This window comes from Nomascus leucogenys, chromosome 6 (genome assembly GCF_006542625.1).
Source record: "Nomascus leucogenys isolate Asia chromosome 6, Asia_NLE_v1, whole genome shotgun sequence".
In the NCBI taxonomy this organism is placed as follows: Eukaryota; Metazoa; Chordata; class Mammalia; order Primates; family Hylobatidae; genus Nomascus; species Nomascus leucogenys.
This window is the reverse complement of record NC_044386.1, coordinates 76165487-76178251: the sequence shown is the minus strand read 5'-3', so window position 1 is coordinate 76178251 and position 12765 is coordinate 76165487. Positions and strand designations below refer to the sequence as shown.

The 12765-nt window shown below is 36.7% G+C and overlaps 1 protein-coding gene across 2 annotated transcripts in view; it reads left to right on the top strand.

Moving 5' to 3' along the window:
• OCA2 (OCA2 melanosomal transmembrane protein) overlaps nt 1–12765 on the top strand; it is a 333437-nt gene that overhangs the window by 163243 nt on the left and 157429 nt on the right. For both annotated transcript variants that reach the window (XM_030813816.1, XM_030813815.1), the window contains one exon: nt 260–387. In XM_030813816.1, coding sequence (XP_030669676.1) covers nt 260–387 — 128 coding nt within the window. The remainder of the gene's footprint in view (nt 1–259; nt 388–12765) is intronic.

The window sequence follows — 12765 nt, the reverse complement described above, 5'->3', positions numbered from 1 at the left end:
GACAAGAGGAGCTAGAGGAGGTACAAGAACATAGGCATGAATAAACTTCTAGGGTCAATGAGCATGTTCATTATCTTGATTACAGTGTTGGTTTCATGAGTGTACACATAGCCAAATAGAAATTATATGCATTTTACATATATGCAGTTTGTAGTATGACAATTATTCTTGATAAAGAAAAAGGCAACCAGAGGATAAAAAAATGAATCGGTGTGTTAACAGTGGAACTATATCTCTATGTCTATTTACTTATTTTCAGGATGGATTGCTATTCTGGGTGCCATCTGGTTGCTAATTTTAGCTGATATTCATGATTTTGAGATAATTCTACACAGAGTGGAATGGGCAACCCTTCTGTTTTTTGCAGCACTCTTTGTTCTGATGGAGGTAAGATTTTAGTACTTTTGCTATATGGCATTTTACCCAATTTTTGTATTTCATGTTTTATTTGGTGAATGAAGAAAGCCTACATCTATTAATCTTTCCTTATATTCTCTAAGTGGAAAACAATGGAGGTTGTAATTGGACTATTTTAAGTTAACCAGCTTTACCTTAGCCATTGAGAGATTTCTGACAGCACTGCGTATTTGCTTTTTTTCTTGAATTATCTTTGTGGTTTGTAAACTTATTCTAATTTCATTTTCTATAAAATATAATTTACTAGAAGTTGAGTTTGGAGCTAAGTTACTTATAACAGCAAGTTTATGAGGTAGTGTGACCTTGATGATCTGTTTCATTTTGTGTGATATTTGAGTAACATTTCTGTTATCACGGAAAAGACTACATCAGTAATATGTATTGTTTCTGTTACAATTGTTGTCACAAAATTACTCACAAAATCTTGAGACTTCATTTATAAATTTGTGTCCTCCTCAAACAGGAAGGTTTACTAACACAGAAAGATACTACTCTTCAAACCATTCCCCCAGCACCACTTCTTTGCATTTCTTCAATTTAACATGTAACGTGCTTTCATTTTCATTAAGCTAGAAATATTTTCTAATTTTCCACATAATTTCTTTTTTTGACTTACGGGTTATTTCAAAATATGTTTTGAAGGCTCTAAATATTTGTGGATTGCCCACTTTTCTTTATGTTTTCGACTTTTAATTCAGTTCTGGTCACAGGACATACGTTGCACAATTGCAGTCCTTTTAATTTTATTAAGCCTTGTTTTACAGTCTAGCATTTGATCTGTCTTGGAGAATATTCTACTTGTGATGTGTATTCTGCTGCTGTTTGTGGAGCATTCTATGAGTGTCAGATTTGTCTTGCTTGTTAACAGTTCTGTTTGTCTCTTGCACATTATTAGTGATATTCTGTGAAACTGTTCTATCAGTTATTGAGAGTGGGATATTGCAGTCTTCAACTATTTTGTTGGATTGGGTATTTTTCCTTTCAAGTGTGTCAGCTTTTGCTTTATGTATCTTGAGGATCGGTTGTTAAGTATATATACTTTTATAATTATTACATCATCCAAATGAATTGAACTTTATCATTACTAAATGTCTCTTTTTCTCTGGTAATATTTTTGTCTTAGGGTCTATTTGCCTGATACTGGCATAGCCACTTCAGCCCACTTTGTTTACTGTTTGCATGAGTTATCATTTTAAAAATGATAAAATCTAGCCTGACAATTTCTACATTTTAATTGAAATATTCAATCCACTCCCATTTAATACAGTTATTCATATGCTTGGCTTCGTGTCTGCCACTTTGCTATTTTCACTATCTCTCATATCTTTTTTCCTCTCTTTATCTTTTACTGCTTTCTTACTGTGTTAAATTGTATTTTATTGTATACTAATTCTCTTCTTTGTTTCTATTTTTAAAACTGTGTTTTTGAGTTATTTTGTTATTGATTGCTGTAAGGGTTAAACTGTACATCTTAGTTTAATATGATCTGTGCTGGATTAATACTAACTTATCTCATGGAAAATACAGACACCGTGTTCCAGTATAGCTCCATTTGTTCTCCCTTGTTTGTGCTTTGATGGTCACATATGTTGTACTTCTATGATCTATGCCTAACATGTATAATAGTTTTATCATTTCAATTATTTTATGCAATGTATTTTAAGAGAAAAAAGAAAAATGATAAAAAAGACATACAATTGACCCTTGAACAACATGGATTTGAACTGCATGGGTCTACTTATATGGAGATCTTTTTCAATAAATGTATGGGAAATTTTTTTGGAGATTTGTGGTAATTTGAAAAAACAGAGATGAACTGCATAGCTTAGAAATATTGAAAAAAATTAAGTCAAAGTTAGGTATGTCACATAGACCAATGGAACAGAACAGAGAGCCCAGAAATAAGGCCGTACACCTATGACAAATCTGATCTTCGACAAAGCTGACCAAAACAAGCAGTGAGGAAGGCACTCTCTACTCAATAAATGGTGCTGGGAGAACTGGCTACCCACATGCAGAAGATTGAAATCAGACTCCTTCCTTATACCATGTACAAAAATCAACTCAAGATGGATTAAAGACTTAAATGTAAACCCCAAACTATAAAACCCTGGAAGACAATCTAGGCAATACCATTCTGCACATAGGCATAGGCAAAGATTTCATGACAAAGGTGCCAAAAGCAATTGCAACAAAAACAAAAATTGACAAATGGTATCTATTAAACTAAAGAGCTACTGCACAGCAAAAGGAGCTATCAACAGAGTAAACAGACAATCTACAGAATGGGAAAAAAATTTAGCAAATTACGCATCTCTGACAAAGGTCTAATAGGAACCAATGTCTATAAGGAACTTAAACAAATTTACAAGAAAATGAAACCAAACAGCTGCATTAAAAAGTGAGCAAAGGACATGAATGCTTTCAAAAGAAGACATATATGCAGCCAATAAACGTATGATAAAAGCTCAATATCACCGATCATTAGAGAAATGTAAATCAAAACTACAGTGCAATGCCATCTCACACCAGTCATGTAGCTATTACTAAAGAGTCAACAAATAACACATGCTAATGAAGTTGCAGAGAAAAGGGATCACTTATACACTGCTGGCAGGAGTGTAAATTAGTTCAACCATTGTAGAAAGCAGTGTGGTGATTCTTTAAAGAGCTAAAAACTGAATTGCCATTTGACTCAGGAAATCCCATTACTGGGTATATACCAAAAGGAATATAAATTCTTGTATTGTAAAGACATATGCACATGTGTGTTCATTGCAGCATTATTCATCATAGCAAAGACATGGAATTGATCTAAATGTCCTTCAGTGGTAGACTGGATAAAGAAAAGTGGTACATATACACATGGAACACTATGCAGCCATTAAAAAGAATGAGGTAATATCTTTTGCAGAAACATGGATGGAGCCAGAGGCCATTATCTTTAGCAAACTAACACAGGAACAGAAAACCAAATACCACATGTTTTCACTTATAAGTGGGAGCTGAATGATGAGAACACATGGACACAAAGAGGGGAACAACAGACACTGGGGCCTACTGGAGGATGAAAGGTGGGAGGAGGGAGAGGTTCTGGGAAAAATAAGTAATGGGTGCTAGGCTTAATACCTGGGTGAAGGCCGGGCGCGGTGGCTCACGCTTGTAATCCCAGCACTTTGGGAGGCCGAGGTGGGCGGATCACGAGGTCAGCAGATCAAGACCACGGTGAAACCCTGTCTCTACTAAAAATAAAAAAAAAAAAAAAATTAGCTGGGCGTGGTGGCGGGCGCCTGTAGTCCCAGCTACTCGGAGAGGCTGAGGCAGGAGAATGGCGGGAACCCGGGAGGCGGAGCTTGCAGTGAGCCGAGATCGCGCCACTGCACTCCAGCCTGGGAGACAGGGCAAGACTCCGTCTCAAAAAAAAAAAAAAAAAAAAAAAAAAATTGTCCTTTGAACCAGTTATTAAAAAAAATGATGGTGGGTTGTGAGTGGCCAGGGGCCAAAATAAGCACATGGGAGAGACAAACACAGAAACACACACACACACACACACACACACACACACACACACACCCCAAACAAAAAACCACAAAAGGTATGTCATGAATGCATAAAATTTTTGTAGATACTAGTCTATCTTATTTATTCCTATAAAATATACACAAATCTATTATAAAAAGTTAAAATGTATCAAAGCTTACACAAACGCAGATAGTACATGGTACCATTCACAGCCAAGGGAAATGTAAACAAATGTAAAGATGCAGCATTCAATCATAACTGTAAAGTTAACTGTGGTACATACTGTGCTACTGTAATAATTTCACAGCCACCTCCTGTTGCTATTGCAGTGAGTGAGGATCTACTTAAGATGCCGTGTGGTGCTGATCATCTCCATGAGTGGTTAATCCCTTCAGTAAATTGCCTATTGCAGTAAAAAGTGATCTGTCAATTCCCGTGTATTTCTTGTGTTTCCTGCAATGCTTAAACCTTGAATGACACATGGGACCCATAGCAAGTGCCATTAGTGATGCTGGAAGTGCTCTAAAGAAGCAGAGAAAAGTCATAACATTACAGGAGAAAGTCGAATTGCTTGATATGTACCATAGATTGCGGTCTGCAGCTGCAGTTGCCTACTATTTCTGACAGATGATTCACCTTGCAAACAGATGATGTAAACTTATGGTATCGATAAATATAGTACAGTACTGTAAATGTAGTTTTTGTTTCTTATGATTGTCTTAATAATATTTTCTTTTCTGTAGCTTACTTTATTGTAAGAATACAGTGTATAAGACATATAACATACAAAATACATGTTCCAGGAGTTTGAGACCAGCCTGGGTAACATAGTGAGACTTCATCTCTATAAAAATACTAAAAAATTAGCTCGCATGGTGGTGCATGCCTGTAGTCCCAGCTACTCGGGAGGCTGATGTGGGAGGAGCACTAGGAGCACTATGCTCCTGGGAGGCTGAGACTGCAGTGAGCCACGACTGTGCCACTGCACACCAGCCTGGATGACAGAGCAAGACCATGTATCAAAACAAAACAAAAGAAAATGAAATATGTGTTAATTGACTTTTTATGTTATTGGTAAGGCTCCCAGTCAATAGTAGGCTGTTAGTAGTTAAGATTTGGGGGAGTCAAAATCTATACACGGATTTTCGACTTTGTAGGGAGCTGGTGCCCCTAAAACCCACAATGTTTGAGGGTCAGTTTGTGTGTGTGTGTGTGTGTGTGTGTGTGTGTTTGTGTGTATCTTTCCTACAATTCTTTACTTCTTTGTGTGGATTTAAGTTGCCACATGATGTCAGCCTGAAGAATTTCCTTTAGTATATCTTGTAAAGCAAATCTGTTGGAAACAAATTCTCTCTTTGTTTATAGGTGAATGCCTTTATTTTGTCTTTTTAAAGTATAGTTTTGTTTCACTTATATAGAATCCTTGATAGTTTTTTTTTTTTTCACCAGTCCAAATCTGTCATTCTGACTTCGGGTCTCCATTGCTTCTTATGAGAAATTAGCTGTTAATCATTGTTTCCCCCCTATGCACATTGAGTCCTTTTTCTGTTACTGCTTTTGAGGCTTTACTTTGTCTTTCAATAGTGTGACTATTACGCATCTAGGTGTGGATCTTTTTGTGTTTCTCCTACTTATGTGTATGTTTTTTGAAAGTTTTAGCTTTTAAGATCTTTAGATTAATTTTGAAATTAATTTTGGGTATTTGGATAGTTTTTGGTTACTATTTTTTGCATACATTATTCTCTCTGTCTCTTTTTTTTTTAAATTATTCTCTTCCTTTTCTGCAATTCCTATTATAGACATGTTGGTTTGCTTGATTGTGTCCCATAGATTTTGATACTTTATTCATTTTTCTTCATTCTTTTTTTTTCTATGTTCTTCAGATTGAATAATTTCTGTTGATCTATTTTAATTTTTGATGAGTAATTTTTATGTCATCTCAAATATTATATTGAGTCCCTCTAATAAATTTTTCTTTTCACTTGTATTGTTCAATTCCAGAATTTTCATTCTGTTGTCTTAAAAATAATTTTTATCTCCTTGTGATATTCTCTACTTAATGCATCATTGTTATCATTTTTCAGTTTTTAAAGCATGATTCTTTAATTCTCTGAACATATTTAAAATTCTGCTTTGAAGTCTTTCCTAACTTCAGCATCCAGGCACCCTCACAGATAGTTTCTATTGGCAGTTTTTACCCCAGAGCAGGGGTCACACTTTCCTTTATTTTTTGCATACCTCATAATTTTTGTAAAAAGTTAGAAATTTTAGATAATGTATTTTAGCGACTATAGATGCTGATTTATCTCCCTGAATTTGTTGTTGATTTCATTTATATGAAATCATAATAAAATGTCCTTCTTTGACCCTAAAAACAATTTTTGTCTTTAGGTCAGTTTTGTCTGATGTTAGCATAGTTACTCCAGCTCTTTTTTTGTTGTTGTCGTTACTATTTGTGTGGTCTACCTTTTTCCATCTTTTTCCTTTCAATCTATTTGGGTCTTTCAATCTAATGTGACAGCAGTAAGCTGTTGTAGACAGCATACAGTTGAATCACATTTAAAAAAATCCATTTAGCCCATATCTGCCCTTTAATTGGTATGTCCATTCCATTTACAGTTTATGTAAATGCTAAGAAGGTAGTATTTATATCTGACATTTTTCTATTTGTTTTTTTCCTTATCTTTGTCTCTTTCCCTGGTCTCTCCATTAAGGCGTCTATCTTTGCTGATATCACATACAACCTTCAGGCTTCACTAATTCCCAGTTGATTGCTCTATTCAAGTCTTAAGTTTTTAAGAACAGTTTTAGGTTCACAGCAAAATTGAGGGGAAAGTAAAGAGATTTTCCATATACTCCAACCCCCACACATGGCGTAGCTTCCCCCATTATTAACTTCCTCCATCACAGTGGTACAGTTGTTACGATTTATGAACCTAAATTGATGCATTATAGTCATCTAGAGTCCTTAGTTTATATTAGTGCTCATTCTTGGTTCTTGGTATTGTACATTCTGTGGGTTTGGACAAGGTGTAATGACGTGTATCCATCATTATGGTATCATACAGAGTAGTTCCACTGCCCTAAAATTCCTCTGTGCACCACTTGTTCATCCCATCTTCTCCCCCAGCCCCTGGAAATCACTGATCTTATTCCTGTCTCTATAGTTTTGAATTTTCCAGAATGTCTTATAATTGGAATAGTACAGTACGTGGTCTTTTCACATTGGCCTCTTTCATTTAGTAATGTGCATTTAACTTTCCTTCTTGTCTTTTCATGGCTTAACAGCTCATTTCTTTTTAGTTCTGAATAACATTCCATTTTCTGGATGTACCACACTTTATTTATCACCCACCATGACTTAAGGACATCTTGCTTGCTTCCAAGTTTTGGCAATTTTAAATAAAGTTGCTATGAACATCTATGTGCAACTTTTTGTGTGGACCTAAGTCTTCAAATCCTTTGGTTAAATATGAAAGAGTATGGCCAGAGTGATAATTGCACCACCTAGAGCACTCCCAAGTTGCTAAAGTCCTCTGCATATATTCCAGGAGCTTATGGGATCGATCAGGACTATTCTTGTGTGTCTTTACTACCCAATACCTAGCACCTCCTCATATAATTGTGGGTATGAGAGTAGTCATGATTCTTTGAGGAGAACTATATGATGTTTATCTTCCTGGCTATTTTATTTATACATCATGTTGGATTTCTTTAATTTTTTTCTGTATATCTTCTTTATAGCTTATTTCACTCTCCCTAATTGCCTCTTAATATTTTTCTCTTTTATCTATACTAACCTAGGCAATTAGGGGAACCAAACTGAGCATATTGATTCAGTTACCTTGACACTGGGAAAGGCTCTTTTGTCTTACTTCTCATTCTATTCGTTGTTATGCTGCAGTATCCTAATGATAAGTATCAGGCAGTTTCAGCATGTGAGCACTAAACTGGGACAATTTATCCACCTGCTTCCTTTAGGACTTGTATGCAATAGTGCAGGTACATGTAGCATTGGTTTTATTCATATTGATAAGTCAGAATACAATTTTGTAAAATTTCATTCTGTTGATTTAAAAAAAGTTCTGGAAACTATAGGGATATAATATGTTTTCAACTAGAGCAAAACAAAGAATTTTCATTTGTGACTGAAACTAATGTCAACAAAACCAACCCAACAAAGTTGCTGCTTTCTAACAAAGAAAATTCTGAAACAGATGTTGATGTGAGTATTAAGTGAAAGAGGCAATTTTTGTTCAGAAACCAACAGGAAGGATTTCTGACTACAACTACGGGATGCATTCTTGCCTCAGTTTCCAACCTTCATGTTTTTATTTGGGTCCTCAGCAGAATATGTTAATCTATCATAATTACTTATATCTTCTTGAAAATCAAGAGGGGCTGGGCACAGTGGCTCATGCCTGTAATCCCAACACTTTGGGAGGCCGAGGCAGGTGGATCATGAGGCCAGGACTTAGAGACCAGCCTGGCCAACATGGTGAAACCCTGTCTCTACTAAAAATACAAAAATTAGCCAATCCCAGCTACGTGGGAGGCTGAGGCAGGAGAATCACTTGAACCCAGGAGGTGGAGGTTTCAGTGAGTTGAGGTCATGCCACTGCACTCCAGCCTAGGTGACAGAGTGAGACTCTGTCTCAAAAAAAAAAAAAAATCAAGAGGGAGCTGAGCTTATTATTATTGCATTAACTTTGCTTGTCCTGTAACATTGTATGAACTGTGGTTTTCCAAGATGTTCAATAATTCTCCAACTTGAGTAGTCTAAAGTGTGGGGAGTTGAGGAACAATGGAATCTTCATGAGGTGTAACCTTAAGGAAGCCAGTTCAGATGCTTGCCTTCCCCAGGCTTCCCTGAGGGGCAGCCTAACACTCCTTCTGAAAAGTGTTAGACTTTTCGACCCAAAAGGGACAATCAACTGGGCAAGATACTCTGACCCTCCTTTTTGAAGTAGGAAAAGCCCTATTAGGAGCCATTTTGAGACCTGGATGCTTTCAACTCTGTTATTTTATCCTCAGATATTCCTGTTCATTTTGCTCCCACTCATCCTTATGTAACAGGTCCTCACCTTGCTTCTCCTCTCTGTGAGCAGTCTGACCATCATCATCAACTTAACCAGACCTCATTGCAGCTGGATGCAGCCTCTGGCATAATGGGGAGATGGATGGGTTGGAAGCTTTCTCATGTGCCATGAATACCACAGGACCATGAGAGCACCACTCCAGTGGGCATGCTCAGAGATCTGCGTGCCAGTCCAGGAAGGACTCTTCCAATTCAAGCAAACAGGTTATAGTTCACATGATGTTTATGAGCACAGGCTTTCACATCAGATGGATCCAAGTTCAAAGCTCAGCTTTGCCACTTCCTAGTTCTAAAATTTTAGACAAATTACTTAATACCTCTGAGCCTCAATTTTCTTATCTTTAGAATAATATCTATAGAATATTAATCATGCTGCTTGTGAGAACCAAGAAGATCATATAGAAGTACTGAGCTCCATGTTGAGCTCCTAGTTGGCATTCAAAAAGTGCTGTAGCCTATTATTATTATTATCATTTTTAGTAATAATTTGATTCAAAAGCTTAATTCAACCAATTCATGTTCAAACTATTCACTGTTAGCCCCGAAGAGAGTAAGGTTTGTATACAGAGGTCCTAGGCAAATCTCTGGGCCCCACAGATCTCACACACCCAGCTCCCCTACCCCAAGCAGCCATGCCCTTCAGAGTGGCCTGCCTTCATCTTCATGCCCTGGGCTTTCATCTCTCGTTTTGCATCTGCTATCTAACACCTACCCTAAGACCTCTTCCACATTTTGAGGGCTTCCTGGCCCTTTTCCTGCCATTTTGGACCTGAGTTCTCCAGCGTACATTTTGGGTCAAATCCTTCTTCTGTCATGTTGCAGTGGCTCTGAAACAGGCCCCACTCTGAAGCACATACAGTAGGTCAGGTGTGTTCTATTTTTTGGAAAACAGCTGGACACATTTGGGTCTATTAATCTATGTTGCACTGACCTTTGTTACTGAGGTCAGATTGTCTTCTAGAAAATTTGGTCAAACCATAGAGTAGTTGGTACAATGAAAACTGTAGACATCTTGTCCCCTGAAATTCAAGATCAATTTTGAGTATTTCTAAATTTGGATAATGGAACATATTTCCGTAGATTTAGAAGGGCTTCAAAGTTAGTAATGAATAACCTGTGTTAAGGAACGTTGTTTTACTTGTCCTTTTGTTTTATAGGGATTTGAAATGCTAAGTGTCCTTTAAATTCATGTTTAAAAATTTCTGGATGATTCTTGGATATAGGGAGTCATAACATCAATATAAACATGTTTACCCTTAGAAGAAGAAAATTTAGAATGAAACTGTTAGGCAGGAAATGTCTTTTTTTTCTTTCCAATTTGCATTTTGTGTTCGGAGGTACATGTGCAGGTTTCTTACATGGGTAAACTGCATGTCATGGGGGCTTGGCTTACAGATTTTTTCATCACTCAGGTAATAAGCATAGGATCTGATACGTAGTTTTTTGATCTTTACCCTCCTCCCACCTTCCACCCTCAAGTAGACTCCAGTGTCTATGATTCCCTTCTTTGTGTCCATGTGTACTCAATGTTTAGCTCCTACTTATAATAATGAAAACATGCAGTATTTGGTTTTCTGTTCCTGCGTTAGTTTGCTAAGGACAATGGTTTCCAGCTGCATCCATGTTGCTGCAAAGGACATGATTTCATTCTTTTTTTGTGGCTGCATAGTATTCCATGATATGTGTCACATTTTCTTTATTCAGTCCACTGTTGATGGGCATTTAGGTTGATTCCGCCTCTTTGCTATTGTGAATAGTGCTGCAATGAACATATGCATGCATGTGTCTTTGTGGTAGAATGATTTATATTCCTTTGGGTACATACACAGTAATGGGATTGGTGGGCTGAATGGTATTCTTTGAGGATCTCCAAACCGCTTTCCACATTGGCTGAACTGACTTATACTCTAATCAGCAGTGTATAAGCATTCTCTTTTCTCTGCAACCTCACCAACATCTGTTATTTTTCACTTTTTAATACTAACCATTCTGACTGGCATGAGATGCTATCTCATTTCAGTTTTGATTTGCAACGTGATTAGCCATGTTGAGCATTTGTTCATATGCTTGTTGGCCATGTGTATGTCTCCTTTTGAGAAATAGCTATTCATGTCCTTTGCCCATATTTTAACAGGGTTGTTTGTTTTTTGCTTGTAAATTTGTTTACGTCTCTTATAGATTCTGAATATTAGACCTTTGTCAGATACATAGTTTGCAAAAATTTTCTCCCATTACATTGGTTGTCTGTTTACTGAGGTGATAGTTTCTTTTGTTATGCAGAAGCTTCTTAGTTTAATGAGGCCCCATTTGTCAACTTTTGTTTTTGTTGTAATTGCTTTTGGGGTCTTTGTCGTGAAATCTTTGCCAGGCTCTGTGTCCAAAATGGTAGGTCCTAGGTTTTTGTCTAGGGTTTTTATAGTTTTAGGTTTTAAATTAAAATCTTTGATCCATCTTGAGTTGATTTTTGTGTGTGATGGAAGGAAGGGGTCTGGTTTCAATCTTCTGCATATGACTAGCCAGTTATCTCAGTACCATTTATTGAATGGGGGGTCCTTTCCCCATTGCTTGTTTTTGTTGATTTTGTCAAAGATCTGATAGTTGTACGTGTGTTATTTCTGGGTCTTCTATTCTGTTTCATTGGTCCATGTGTCTGTTTTTGTACCACTATCATGATGTTTTGGTTAACTGTAGTCATGTAGTATAGTTTGAAGCTGGGTAATGTGATGCCTCCAGCTTTGTTCTTTTTGCTTTAAACTTCCTTGGCTATTTGGGCTCTTTTTTTGGTTCCATATATATTTTGCAATAGTTTTTTCTAATTCTGTGAAGAATATCATTGGTGTTTGATATAAATAGCATTGAATCTGTAGATTGCTTTGGGCATTATGGCCATTTTAATAATAGTGATTCTTCTTATCCATGAGCATGGAAAGTTTTTCCATTTGTTTGTGTCATCACTGATTTCTTTCAGCAGTGGTTTGTAATTCTTGTTGTAGAGCTCTTTCACCTCCCTGGTTAGCTATATTTCTAGGTATTGTATTTTTTGTATAGCTGATGTAAATGGGATTGCATTCTTGATTTGGCTCTCAGCTTGAATGTTGTTGGTGTTTAAAAATGCTACTGATTTTCAGCCATTGATTTTGTATCCTGAAATTTTGCTGGAGTTGTTCATCTGCTGAAATAGCTTTTGGGCCGAGACTATGGGGTTTTCTAGGTATAAAACCATATTGTCTGTGAAAAGAGATAGTTTGACTTCCTCTCTTCCTATTTGGATGTCTTTTATTTCTTACTCTTGCCTGATTGCTCTGGTTAGGACTTCCAGTACTATGTTGAATAGGAGTGGTGAGAGAGGGCATCCTTATCTTGTTCCAGTTCTCAAAGGGAATGGTTCCAGCTTTTGCCCATTCAGTATGATGTTGGCTGTGGGTTTGTCATAGACAGCTCTTATTATTTTAAGGTATGCTCCTTTGATGCCTAGGGATGTTGAATTTTATCAAAAGCTTGTTCTGAATCTATGGCGATGATCATGTGGTTTTTGTTTTTAATTCTGTTTATGTGGTGAATCACATTTGTTGATTTGCATATGTTGCACCAAAGTTGCATCTAAGAGATAGAGCCTAATCATAGTGGATTAGCTTTTTGATGAGCTGCTGGATTCAGTTTGCTAGTATTTTATTGAGGGTTTTTGCATCTATGTTCATCAGGGATATTAGCCTGAAATTTTCTTTCTT